This window comes from Polyodon spathula, chromosome 9 (genome assembly GCF_017654505.1).
Source record: "Polyodon spathula isolate WHYD16114869_AA chromosome 9, ASM1765450v1, whole genome shotgun sequence".
Lineage (NCBI taxonomy): Eukaryota > Metazoa > Chordata > Actinopteri > Acipenseriformes > Polyodontidae > Polyodon > Polyodon spathula.
The window spans coordinates 38,437,598-38,452,590 of NC_054542.1; the positions used below are offsets into that span (position 1 = coordinate 38,437,598).

At 34.4% G+C, this 14,993-nt stretch overlaps 1 protein-coding gene across 2 annotated transcripts in view; it reads left to right on the forward strand.

Annotated features, from left to right (window-relative positions):
- Positions 1-1,175: 1,175 nt before the first annotated feature.
- LOC121320806 (unconventional myosin-XVI-like) overlaps positions 1,176-14,993 on the forward strand; it is a 127,316-nt gene continuing 113,498 nt past the window's right edge. For both annotated transcript variants that reach the window (XM_041259454.1, XM_041259455.1), the window contains exon 1: positions 1,176-1,433. In XM_041259454.1, the coding sequence (XP_041115388.1) occupies positions 1,208-1,433 (226 nt within the window). In that variant the 5' untranslated portion in view covers positions 1,176-1,207. The remainder of the gene's footprint in view (positions 1,434-14,993) is intronic.

The following is a 14,993-nucleotide window of genomic DNA, read 5'->3' on the forward strand; positions in this document are numbered from 1 at the left end:
GTTTATTTACCATCTCAATGGGTTTTTCCTCCATTTTGTATTATTAAAGCTAGACACATCATGTATCTGTCTAAAAGTTTCATGGTTAAGTACTGTGTGGTAGTGCACTGCAATCTCGTACATATACTACAGATTAAATTGATTATTTAAATAGAATATGCTGTATGTTTAATAAATGTACAGTACAGAGTCCAGAATCCTTTGCTCATTGTGAGCTAGTTTTTTTGGTTTGTTTTATTTTCTTTGCTTTTTATTGTGTGTAAAAAAGTGGCCTGACCCTTTGAGTGCTCACATAGGGAAATGAACTGAGACTTGAATTTTTGTGCTGGATCAGTCCTTTGCTTCTACCAACTGTGCAGATCTTTGGCAATGGCCTCCTGTGTACTAGCAGAGACAATGGGCTGACCGATAAACCCATCCGTTTTACAAAGTTGATGTTTGTCTTGCAGTCAATCGTAACATTAAACTGTGGCAGATGTTCCACTTTGAAAAAATGCAGAATTGGCACTTAATATCAGCCTGCAGCCCTGAACTATTGAGCATTGCACAGCAGGAACACTAAACAATCTGGCATTTTGTTTTGCTGTGCAATCAGCTAAAGGTTAGATCAGAGGGGAAATAAAGTGGGAGCCTCTGAAGCCATTCTCCAATAAATCAGTGTCATGTGTTCATGTATTACTTCAATGGGAGTTATGTACAATTCTCTTTTATTAATTATTCCTACATGCACAGTTAAAACTTAATTGCAAGAAAATGTGTCTGTTACATATTTGATTAGATTGAACCAATCATCCTGAATGAATCTAACAATACATATCCTATACTTCTTTACAAGGACAAAGGACATGTCCAGCTCAAGTGGATTGAATTGTGAGGAGATGTTTCTACTATTTGTGGTTTGTGATAAAAAAAAAGCAATATAGTGGAGAAAAAAGGTTTCAGGTTGTTTTGTGACTGCATTTGGTAAAGGCATCTCTTATTTGATTTGTAATTCAGAAATATCAGTGGGGTACACTCAAAAAGCAGAATGTTGCTTCTATAATATTGGCTAGACAGCCTTATTCTGGAGGATGGGAAAGGTCAGCAAATCTCAATATATTTCAATAGGATTAATAATTCTATCCATGCATCACATTGGTTTTGATTCAGGCTCTCTTCTCCCCCTGCAGGTTGTTTTCAGTTATGTAATGTTTTTCGATCTCATGACATGGAAATCGACCAATGTTTGTTGGAGTCCCTCCCGCTCGGACAGCGCCAGCGGCTAGTGAAACGCATGCGCTGCGACCAGATCAAGGCCTACTATGAGCGAGAGAAGACACTACAAAAACAAACTGGGCACAAGTCCAAATTGAAACAGAAGAGGAAATATAAGATCCACTTTGGCTTGTCAGAAATGATCCAGGATGCAATCATTCATCACGATGACAAAGAAGGTACGAAACATTTCAGTCAATGATCTCTTAGGTTTGCTGATATTTATAAATGCAACACTCATTCATATATTTTTAACCCCCCCCCCATGTCAATGTTAAATACTGTGAGGCATTTTTTCATCTGTTGGCTGTCTGGTGCATCCATTTACCTAGTCAGATATAGAAATTTGAGACCGATTTTGTAGATAACATGATTTTTAACCAATGCATTAAAATTTTGTATCAATGTAGTCATGGGGTACACTACAGTAAATATAATGACCAAGATGCATTCTCATGTATTTAGTTATTTATAAAACTATCTGGGTGTACTTCACAATGCAAGTATCACAATATGTCAATATTTACTGCATGCATTTAGTGTAACAGGGCGGAGGCTGGACATGACCAGGTGACTACACTTATCGCACAGGAGCATCTTAACCTCTATACAAACGAGCAAGGCTTCTCTGCATTTGTAGCTCAAGATATTTAAACTTCATCTCATCTTACCCACAGGGGTAAGATCTGTAAGGTCACACAATTCTGTGATTGTAAAAATGGATTAATTATCAACATTTACTTAACAATATGATTTAGCGACCAATATCATTTTGTTGCAAAGACATTAAAGTAATAATGCAACAGAAGTACTGTACAGCTATAGTGCAGTTTATGTACTTGTATTTTGAAGTGTATCCAACAATTTTACTATTTTTTTAAAACAATTTGGAACAGGTTTGCACTAAATTTGCTTGTTGATTTGGTGATGTTAAGAAGCTGTTTTTCTGTTGATTGATCTGTATATTTGAATCTTCTTGAAGTTGCCCAGTTTTGCTTACAACTCTGGCAAGTTTAAAACAATTCAATTTTAATGTGTGTGTTGCATTTTTTTTATAGTTCAGGAGAAGATCTGTGGTTGGGAAGTGCTGGTTTGGTTTTAGTCCATTCAGTTTATTTGCTTATGATGGAAATGATGGCACCACATGGGCAAATTTCAGTATGTTGTTTTTTTTTTCCTGTCCAATTTTTGCATCCTTTCATTTTTAATTTGGTATCCTTCTATGTAATTTCATGCTCACCTCTGATAGCCCAACACTGAAATAACCACAGATAAAAACAAATGTCCCATTCTCCTTGAAATCTGTTACACATTTTCTGATTTTTGCAGCCTCAACTATGAGAACTCATTTTAACCAGTGTCGGATCAGAAATTTAAAAGCAGAAAGATGATAATTTTGATAGAATTGGTTGTTGAATAGTTAATAATTCATATTGAGTGGTGCCCCTGTCTCTCACCTTGTAAAAATCACTTGGAATTGGAGTAATTCCAATGGGAGCTCACTAGTTCCAATCCTGGACATGTCTGAATAGTGCAGAGTTGGAGCCCAGAGGGAGCTCTGCATTAGCTTTTGTGCTCTTAAAAGGTAGAAAGGGAAAATCATATGGGGATAGTTCACATCACAGCTCTACAGCAATGATATGTCTATTGAAATGTGAGTTATAGTGTTGGGCTTTTCAAACTGGGCAGGATGCCATGGTTAATATAATCCCAGAGTTATGGGCAGGTTCTGGTACTTTTACAACAAGTTTGTCTTTGGATTTTAGTCTCACCATAACAATTCACACACACGTTTTCATAATTTCTGTCTTTCCATATAGATGGTCTGTTAATGTAACATTTTACTTAATCATTAATATGGTAAAATTAAATTAAGGCTTGCTACTGGGCCTGCAGTGAAAAGGGCAAATTAACTTTGTGACTTAGAAGAATTGTTATGAGCTGTAACAAATAGTGAAATATTAGGTCATTCTTCAAACTGGTTGTACAAATGTCAAAAACAAATATCCTGACTGCAGCACTGTGCTCAAATGGCAGGGGATAAATCAATTAAATGACTTGCATTTGGAAGAAAATTTGACAGGGAGAATACAAGTTGGATTTGGTGACAGCCTCCACACAATGAGTTCATGTACTTTATATAAAGGAATTAATGCAATATAATTTGGAAACATTTAGTGTTCAATGTGTCTATGGTAGTGTATAGAAAAAGCACATTTAAGTAATGCAATACATTGTGAAACTGATAGCCTATATTAAATAATCACACAACAATGTAACAATGAATTGACATTATCCCTCATTTACAGTACATGTGTAAACAGAGTTACTGCAATCTATGTTAAACACAGCAAACACCTGAATATGAGCAGAATTAGAGCAATGTTCACAATAATAAGATCAATTCAGCAAGATTATCTTAGAAACCATTAGCAATTCATACTTATTTCTGTACAGTGTAGTGTTGACTATAGAATAGTTTATTAATTGTTAATCAGCTGGACCACAACCTGTTGTTAGACAGTACTCACATGTTGTACTGTAGGTTGTATTTCTGTATCCAACATACCACCTTGCTTTATTCACTTTCACATTTTAAAAGCACAAAGCTCTATATCAAAACAGGTCTTTGTCCTGGTGGATCAGGCTTCCACAAACCCCCCCCCCCCCCCCCCCCCCCCCCCCCCCCCCCCCCCCCCTGCGTTGTTGTACGTGATTTTACCACTGATTGGTATCATCATCATCATTATCAAAATGTGTGTATATGTCGTGATTACGTCTAGTTTACTATATGTCGTCCCTTAGTTAATAGGCTAACAAACTAGTGGCATGACAGATTAGTTAGTTTGTGTGGACATTAGTGCATACTTAATGTATACAAAATAATGTTGTGATACGCACACAGCTTCTGCTGATAAAATGGCTAAAATTTAGCTGCCATAAAAAAGACCGGCAGACTGAGGCAAATGAAAGTTACAGAATTATTCAGACCACCAAAACCTTAGATATGTGTGCTTTAAATTGTTGCAGTTAAGCAAATTGAAACAGTCACCTATTTTGTCAGGAAGGTCTGGAGATCCTGACTTTGTTATTAAGCAGCTAAGAATTTTTATTTTATTCATTTTAATTGCACGTTATTACAATGCCTTAACAGCAAGTAGCAAAGAATAGAAACATTTTACTGAATTCATAAAGCTCTGTAATGTGTCAAAGTTGTATTGAATTGTATTCTTTCATGATTGAATTGACTTGTTTCTACAGTATTACTCATCTTTACAATTGTGGCTTAGCTTTAATAAATACTTCCAGGAAGTGCTGTCAATGTGTTGAGTGGCTCAGTGGCTCAATATTTGTCAGATTACATGTTTTAAATCTGGCGTGTGTCATTGTCAAAATTGTTGATAGCCTCTGCTACAGTTGACTGATTAATAAGAAGCTAGTGGTCTCGAAGGTAACTCTAAAGAGTTGGCACTTATGTTTTAGGAAACATCTTTGTTACACTTTCATATTGATTTTCCAGAGGGGACTAAAACACTTAACAATAGGTGAATTCACCATTTTCAGTGAGTTCTTGCCCAAAGTAATTACATAGATGGTTTCCTAAGTATCTATTAGAAATGTATAAAGAATATATAAAGATATTTTTAAATCAATAGACTCAAATTTAGGGTTAGAAAAAGAATCAGCTGTATAAGAGAAACAAAACTATCACTGGATGCCAAAAGAAAGAAAAATGTTATTTAAAATATTCTTGTAAGAAGAGATAAAAGAATATGTAGACGGCTTTCAAATTGAAACAAAGAGGTGTCTAAGGTCTATAAATATATTTTAACAAAGACTGGGTGGAAATAATAGAAAGACGCTGAGCTTCAGACTTAGAGCGTAGGAAATTAAGGCAGAAAACCCCACTTGAGGATGAGGCACTATGTTGCAATTCATCAGCAAACAGGTGCAAGGTAATCTTTTGTGCTCATTTCTATTGAGTGTGAAAAGATATATTATCTGGTAAGATAATGCAGGGATTTGAATGTTAATGTTCAAATGTAGATGCACCTCCATTATAATACAAATGTAACTGATTTTTGTTAATTTAAAAATGATATTGGGTGTTGCTTTAATTATCCTTTCTTCTCCAATGTAAAACATTATTTCTATGACATATGTAATGATTACACAGTCCATGACTGTGAAACACTCACATATATAGTAATACTAAACTAAGTAGTAATCTTCTATATATAGTTTTACTATGGAGCCCAGTTCATAGTAAAATCTGCCTAGGGAAATATACTGTAGGTCCAGGTTATTTTTTTGTTTTTTTTGTTTTTTTTTCCAGCCATACAATAAATGGCTTAACTGAACTTAAAACATTTTTGTGACATCACCCTTTGATATTTTAATTGTTTCATTCTACAGATCTTCTAACTAAAAGTGACTGCATGGCTGCCTAACTTTGAAGAGAAGGGGAGTGTGGGGCAGATATACTATATTGTTGATTATCAAATCCACATTTATGCTCTCCAAAAACTGTTGATTCGTCAACAAAACCACAGTCAGAACAATTAAACAAAAAAGTGAAAAACATTTTATTATGCAGCAATCATTTCAACAATTAATTAATTATAGCATTACACGTTTCAAACAGTTAGAAAAGGGCTTACAATTACACCTAATTACCAGTTCAACAACTGATTGAATCTCATTATCCAACAAGTATCAATTAAGAAGAAATGTTTTAAGCGGCATAAAAAAATCGGAGTTGAATCGATAAAAAAAAAGCATCCAGAGTTTCTTAATTTTTACCAAATAAACCTGTAGTAGAATATCCTTCCAGAACTGGAATTCACGGTCCCTGTTTTAAATAATTATAATGACAAGCACTACCTACAGCCTGTGGTTGATAATATACAATAAACAGTATTTTCTTTATCCAAACTATAGCCTCATCTTACCCCTTAGAGTCTAGCAAAAGCAAACCCAGGCACGCATGTCTGACATCAGGCAGTATATCAGTAATAATGTTTCAACTTTGTTTATTCCTTTATTGGCAGGATGATAACACTGCTAGTTGTTTTCAGAGCTTTTAAACTGGCTTGTGAAATATTGCTTTATTTTTTCTATGCCTTCTGCAGGGGAGATGTCCTGCGGTTATGAGCCCAACAATACATTTTGGTGCATGAAGATGTTTTTGTACCACACATGATATCATTAGGTTGCCTAAGGTTACAGTGGGATTCAAACCTTAATTGTTTACATATAACAGTTTGAAAAAGACTGCTGCATTTGTAATCCGATTGTCAATCCCTTAGGTTTATAATGATTAATTTTACTATGTTTTATAAGAGCAATAAGGACATCAAGAGATTTCCCCATCCATAAGTTCTTTGTGGACATTATTCATGATAAAGTTTCTATTTTGTTGAATACATTTTATTAACTAAGTGATCATACTTTTACTGTAAAGATGGTACAGAGTGTAAATAAATGCTGTAGATTTAAATGCTTCAACTAGAAAATGATTTAGCATTTTAATGCATTAATCACTGCTAATTACACCAGTTACTCAAATATTACTGCTGTCAAGACAAAGAATATGTCAAGCTACATCTATAATTGTATTCTTCAAAATGACATTCATTTAGATTCTGGTGGAAAAGCTAGTTTAATATGCAGCACAGTTAGAGCTAATAGGCCTACAAAACATACTTTCAGGTAGCATGGATAGCAATATTCATATTTGCCTTGGCAACATTTTTTATCTAATTGAATCCTCACAGAAAAAAAAAATGTCCAAATTGATTAAAAAAAAAAAAGAAAAGAAAAAAGAAAATGTCTGCATAATCAGCTGTTTGCATGCTGTGGATTGGAAGCAGAATGGTTGAATAGATGGATTTGTTTTTGATAGCAAGGTTATTATTATCTAAATGGCACCATTATTTGGATCCCCCAGTAAAGTGGAATGTAATGTCTTGTTATAATATTATTATCGCTGTTATACTGTAGTGGATTGTGAACAAAACAAGGAATATCAATTTAATAATATTTATTTTTATATAGCACCTTTCATAGTGGACCACTATCACAAAGCGCTTTACAAGATACGAGACTAGATGAACTATGCACCAGCTGCAGAGTCACTTACAACAACATCTCACCCGAAAGACAGAGCACAAGTGACTTGCTCAGGGTCACACTGGCAGTGGCTGAGCCGGGATTTGAACCGCGGATCTTGTGGATATTAGTGCTTTTTTTTTAACCACTGAATCTCTAACACTGAATAATGGAATAAACCTGTTACTTTTCTTTATCATAATAACTTCTTCAGACAGACTCAATACACCTCTGGTGAGATCCAGTGAACTGATGTTTATGGGCTCCAAATGTTTGTGGGCAGGCTGTAGAAAAGAAAAAAAATCGTGTTTAGAAAGATTTATGATTAACATTGACTCTGCAGATAAATATCTATAAATATATTAGTGGATACAAAATACAAATCCAGTAAATTCAGTCAGCAAATTGAACAGAAAGTAGGGGAGTACAGTCTTAAACATAACTAGATCACCTATAATGTTCACATAGATGATGAGGTCTACCCTCCACTGTTTGGCTGGATGGTAACTGCTGGTGATAGAGATAGCATCTGCCATTACATGTAGCACCTGCTCAGATTGTTCTTCATACAAGCAAAGTGAAAAACAGGAATGAAGCGAATGCCGCACTTCAGTTCCATAGGTTCAGCATGGCTTTTAACCTTGTTTAGCCATGGTGTGCTAAGCCTCCATTCAAATAGTGTCTTTGTGTTACTTTGCAGTGTGCCTTGTTTTTAATTACAGGGTAACAGATGTTAGGTCATTAAATGTAATGCTAAAAATACTGTATTTCACAATAAACCAAGCAGTCTAAAGTTAAACAGTGAGATCGGCTATTACAAGCTGTTTACATGTTGCTGACGAACACGTTGAACTCCATTGAGTCCTGTTTGTGCAAATGCTCTACGTAGGCTTCTGTGTGTCATTGCAATGTTGGGATTATTTTAAATATTCAGTGCCTCTAGTTTTAAAGAAAACTTGGTGGAATTTTTTTTTTTAATTTGAATTCACCCCAAAGTTTTTAAATGATTAAACCAGAGTGTATGTTTTATTGAAAAGGTATGGCTTCATGGCTTGGACGTTTTGAAATATGTAATGCTGATATTCAGTTTGCAGGTTTTGCATGTTTGGTTTTCATAAAAATGAGGAGGTTCAAATACATATTAATGCCAAATGACTGTAAAGGAAAGAAAAACAATATACAGTTAACAGTTTCCATGCAATGAGATGAAAAGAGTTGGAAAAAAGCAGGCTGCTTCTGTAGAAAGTTAATGAACTGCCTCATCTTCTCCTGATTCTAAACTCATGGGGGTTGTTAGATTAAATTATGGGCCTGGAGCTCCACCTCATTTAGTTATGTTCAGATAGTGATGACTCCAGCAAAATGTCCTAAATACAATGAAGCAGAAACATTAATGTGCAGATAGACACTGACAAGTTTAATAACTGCCATGTGAATGCTGTGTAAGGGAACATTGGGTTCAATGTTAACTGGCTTCCTCTTAGCTGAATCTTTAAACCTGCACAGGATTTTATGGTGATTGGAGGAAAAGAAGTCACTGTTTCATTTAATTTGAAATCATTTTAACAGCAGGTTTTAAATAAATGCGTTCATTAAACAATTAGCAAAGGGAGACCAAACAGTGAAATCGAAGCAGAGTAATAATGTGGCTCCTTTCTGCCAAATAACATTTTGGACAGGGTCAAACACTTTGAACAGCACCTTAGAAACCTATTTCTGATCTTGACAGTTTAACTAATCAGATTCTGAGCCATAGTAAACATCTTTGGCAGTGAACAGTAGGAAGTCAGTTGAATAACTAAGGAAAAACTAAAGCTGGTCTGTTCCATGTCTAATGCAAACACAGCTTGTACACCAGACTCTTTGGCTCAACCCCATACTATCAGTAAGAGCACTGACACAATGAGTACAATATTGCTTTCAGCTTCTAAAAAGTCATTCTGATGAGGTGCACAGATGGTAGTGTCACTGAACTCTATTTTGTTGGCACAGTAAATTTAAACCTTTCTGTCAATTCTTACAACATAAAATCATGTCCATGCATTTTCTAAATATTGATATTCTTTAAACTGGCTTTCACTGTTGTCCATTTATTTAAGAAGTTTAAGCTAGAAGAAGTCTAAGCTTTAGAAATAAGGGACCCTTATTTCACTTTTATTGTTGTGAATGTCTCTACAAATATTGTATATACATATTGCACTATGGACAGAGCTTTAACAGAGCATTTAATAAATAAAGTTATACATTTACAGTTTTATAACAGTCTAAAACAGGCTTAAAAAACATTCTTTAAATAACACACAAGCTTTGTGAATAGTGCCCATTTACAATATTTGCAAATTACAGCACTACCAAATAATTAAAAGGACAACACTGCCATTCCTTGTCTTCCTCAGTTTTGTGTGAGAAAGAAATATTTGGGGTATTAGTTATTCAATATTGATGAGCTAAGATAATTTGTTTCCTACACAAAATCTCCATGTGTTTATAAAAGTACATCCAGTCATTGGAATGCAAATGTAATGATTTCTTAATGTTGGCTATAACGGAACGATATAATTTTTGCATTGGTTATGTTATACATATATATTATATATATATATATATTATTATATATACCTCAGAATCACTGGGACTGTAATGAGAGTGGAGAGTGATGTGTGAGCATGTATCTGTCATGATAAAGCAACTATTTTCATTATTATTGAGTAATCACTGGTGGTTGATGTAAATAGCTTTTTTCAAATGTAGGTCATCCTTGAACAAGTTGTCCCATACTGTCCTGTTTTTCAATTTGCTGAAATAAACAGAAAGGTTGTCTATTGCCATACAAGGTATTACTTTGAGTACATGTCTGAGAAATTAGCAAATATTTTGTGAATATTTACCCTTACAAAGAAAGTCTTGGGTCTGCACTCACTAAAATAATAATAATAATAATAATAATAATAATAATAATAATAATAATAATAATAATAATAATAATAATAATAATGAAAGTGCTGTTTTTGGAATGCTAATTCAAAATATTTGTTTTCTAAAAACATCAATTTCCCCTGTTGGTCTGACACTGAAATTACTATTGTAAGGAAGTAGGAAAAAAAACTAATTAGGAGCAAATATCAGCCCCAGGTGCTTTGATAAATTAAAAAAAACCCAGCTGCTTGGCAGCACAGGCCACTGTCAACTGCATTCAAAAGTGGCTACTGCGGAAGACTCCTGGTGATAGGGATTCAGCTTGGCTTTGGCAAGGGCACAGATCAAATGGAGCTCTCAGAGCAGTAGAATCACTCCATATGGCAGTGCCATGTCGCTCTTTCTGGACATGATAAATAAGTTTGTTTAGCATGAAGGGTTTGGTTCTCAAGTACTCTTTACACATTTTCATGAAATGATCACAATGACAGGGACAGGATACATTTAGTGTTTTGGTCAACTATGGAGCACCTCTGGAGACGTCTGAGATTTGCATGAGAAAGCCCTGCTATAAAAATGATACCAGGGGTGCAGTTTAAAGGTGTGGTTTTCAATCCCACATGGTTTCAGGATAAGTATATTGTATCTTGCTGATAGTGTTTTGACCAATCACAAGGCAGCATTTCGTGCTTTACTAGAACATAAAACCCAATATCATGTTTTCAGACTAACTCAAAAAAAATCCCAGTTTGAAACAGAGGAACATGTAGATTTGAAAACCTGAGCAACAGAAAAAAAACTTCTTCAACAGATGTAATTAAACAACTAAGCAGCAAGCTATAGGCCATAGCACTTATAGAAACTGGGTTAATTTTTACCAACATTTCTGCCTCCGACTATCTGTCAGGCTTCACTACAGCCTAAGGGTGCACTTGCCTATTAGTCTGATATTTTGAGTGGAAAAACCTTAAGCCCACTAACCCTGTACACACCCAAATCCAGTCTTCAATGCTGATGAACCTGCAACATAAATGATTAAGATGTTTTACCTGTAGAGAAAACATGAACATGAGATGTTAGCAGTAGTAATGTATTTCCATTGTTCTGTCTTTGGAACAGATTTTTGTTGTTGTCATTAGGCTAAATTAAGTATTCTTTATTTCCTTTATTTTCATACTGGCTGTTCAGCATTTGGTTAAATTCATGGTTGAACGGGGTTTGGATCCTGTAATGAATGTAAATGTACTCTTGTGTAACTCTAGTGTACTCCTTCAGATAAGCACATTTTCGTGTTGTATGAATGATTACTGTAATCTCTGCACCAACTTATTATTATTAGGAGGGTTTTATGTGTTAATTGTTAAGGCCATTAACTTTGTTACCAGTAGAGTTGCACAGGCCTCTAGTGTTCAAGTTTCAGCCTCAATTTCCATACTGGCAAACTGGCACCTTTCAAACTCAATTATATGGAGAGTTGAGCTTCAGCAAAAAAAAAAAAAAACTTATTTTCCACTGCAGCATGAGTTGGAATATTTAAGGTATTGATTCCATTGCCTCTGACTCCATTCTGATTACTTTTCTTATGTTCAACACATAAAATTGACCAATATCACAAACTGTGATTATTATTATTATTATTATTATTATTATTATTATTATATTATTATTATTATTTCACCACAAGACAAGCAGAGGTGAATTGATGAACTTGTGATGCTTTGCATGTTATTTTTCAATTTGCTTGTTCCTAATAGAACATACATTTTGTTTTTCAAGTTTAAAGCAAGGCACTCAATACATATTTTATTATATTCAGAGTCCTTGATTTCATGGTAACTGAGTTTTGACAGATGAAGGTAGGTGGCAGGAGCAATTTCTGTTTGTATGATTTAAATGTAGTTTTTATCCATATGAATCTATATCTACACACATGTGGATCACTCCATAAAAAGGGTTACCCATGTATGGTTAGTAAACTTAAACTAAAATTAATCAAAACACAACAGGATTGCAGTTACAATTGAAAATCAATAAAGGTATATGTATAGATAAACAAGGTAATGTGAAAATCAATAAGGTTATAGATAAATAAGACAATGTGAAAATCAGATGTGTCATATTTGAGCAAACATCTTGTCTTAAATGTACACATCTTCACCAATAAATAACATATTTTGTCATAAAAAAAATCTACTTACAAAAATATACTACATATTTTAGTAAGCAGGACATCTCAGAAGTAGAATGATGACCATAGGAAAACAGTACAACTGGGGATGGGGAGTCTGTTGCCAGAAAAATTCACTCAGACTACATGCTCACTAATTATCTAGGTATCCCTGAATAGAAGATTGTCTCCTCTTTAAAATTGCTATGGTAACACAAAAACAAACCCCATATCTAATCACATTCATATTTGTAATCATGTTTACCTGCTTTTTATTTTGTAAAAAGGAAATTTTGCCACATCTCTCTGATCCATGGCAAGACTGTAATATTTTTTTTTTTTCTTGGAAAAAAAATGATTTGTAAACAAGCATATACTTAAAAAGAGGGTATTTTAGATGTGGTTAGATGTAGTTGTAATTGTCATTATTATTATTCCATTTAGAAATATTACTGGGTAAAAAATCTAATTATCAAAATGACAAACAGTATTAGAAACAATCGTGCTGTGTGTGTGTGTGTGTGTGTGTGTATATATATATATATATATATATATAATATATATATATATATATCGCTTAACACAAAAATTCCCACATTAAGAAAGCTAAGATGGCAGACCTGAGGTAGTCAAAACGACATATTAATGAAACAAAAGCTCACGAATTCAGCTACACTGAATTTTGTTAACGGATTACATTTATATTAGCTGCAACAACTGATTTGGTTTTAACATAAATCTATGCCTCTAACCAAAGCATGGGTATTTTTTAATCAACTTAACATTCATGGTAAAATGAAGAGGCTTGCGAACACTAAATATTGTTTTACAATGTATTGTTACCTGTTCAGTCTACTATTGTCCACATATCTTTTTGACTGGCTGAACAAAGATTTAATAGATGACTGTGTAAAGTGCGCTGCAACATGTTTGCTACCACTTTCCTACAAGACACAAAGCTTCTCTCCTGTGTAAGTGGATGACTGTGGGTGGGTCATGTGAGTAGTCCAGACCTAATGAGAATCTATCATCATCTATGGTTGCTAAGGAATGAAAACAACAAACACTAAAACAATACAAATTTAAACCTGTCTATTGGTACCTGAATGTAATGTTGCTGCCGTTATATGAGGTACCTTGGTATTAGAATCTAGTGCCATGGGCCAATTTTGCACCCCTGACTTATTACCAACCCTAACAACCCTTTCCCTAACAACTCTTTCCTGTCAGTGGATTTAAACGGATAACTATTGTCCCCATTGCCATGTTTTATCCTGATATAACCACTGGTTATTTTGCCATAAGGTAGTCTGTTTTGATAACTCTTACTGGAGATTTGATATGGACTGCTATTAAGGCCATTCAAGAGACTAGCATATATCATAGTGTTTGATAGTTTACAGCATGTTGGTCATATTATAGAGGACATTTAACACTGAATACAGGGGCCTTAATATTGAGGTGGTTTTATATTGCAGTAGCAAATTGGGACCTTAATTGCTGAGGTAGAGTTCTTATTTAGGTAACTTAAAGCAAGGTTTTCAAAATGCTTTTCATAATGAAGGAGTATTGAGCTGGTAAAAGTAAGTGAAGTGTCTTGTGTAAAGTGTGTGTAATTCTTTAAAAAATTGCATGAATTTAAAATAATGCATTAAAAAGAAATTGATAGAAGGGCTTCTGCATACTTTGGACCAGATACTGTAGACTTATCTGGAGTCAAGAGAAATGAGAATCTAGTCTATTGTTCTTTTTTGTTTGTGTTGGTCTGCCTGTGTTTTTCACCTGTGCTAGTCTGTAGATAGAACCTTGACATGTATATACTGACCACCAATCACATTTTTATAGATTTTACACAAGGCATTGTACATCTTGATGGGATATTCTCTAGTGAACAAATTCCACTCAATAAATAAAAAATAGAAGGATGGACAGTAATGCAGAACCTATAGTAAAAAGGAAGTCTGTAGTTTCCACCCTAAATATTTAAGTCAGGTGTTTTTAATATTTATGTTTACATGTTTGAAATATCTCCATGAAGACCAGCTTTACCCTTTATTATCATGTTTCAATACAAGACGAAACACTTTAAATGATCAATAGGAATGTGTCACAGTTATGCCTCCCTCAGACTTGGCTGGGAATATCTCCTGCTGTTGCCTGATGAGAAGAACATTAAAACCAAGGCAAATAGCTAACCACAGCCCAGAGGCATCATTTGTCTGGCATTTCTGTATAATAAAATCTTTTTGGAGGCTCATCTTCTTTGAGGTTAAGCTATTCACAAGTGACGTGCCATTGAAATACAAAAAATACAAAAGAGGGATCCTTATTTTTATGCTGCTGTTACTGTAGGTGTAAGTTATTTCCAATGTAACATGTAATGCATTTCCTTCTAGTGGCTGATGAGTTCATAATACTGGCATCAGCATAAGACGCACGCTTACCTCTCAATTACAGAGCTTGCTTGCTTACTATCTATATCATACATTTATATTCTTCCAATGCCTGTACAAAACATTGGGACCATTGTAAGTAGAACAAAATG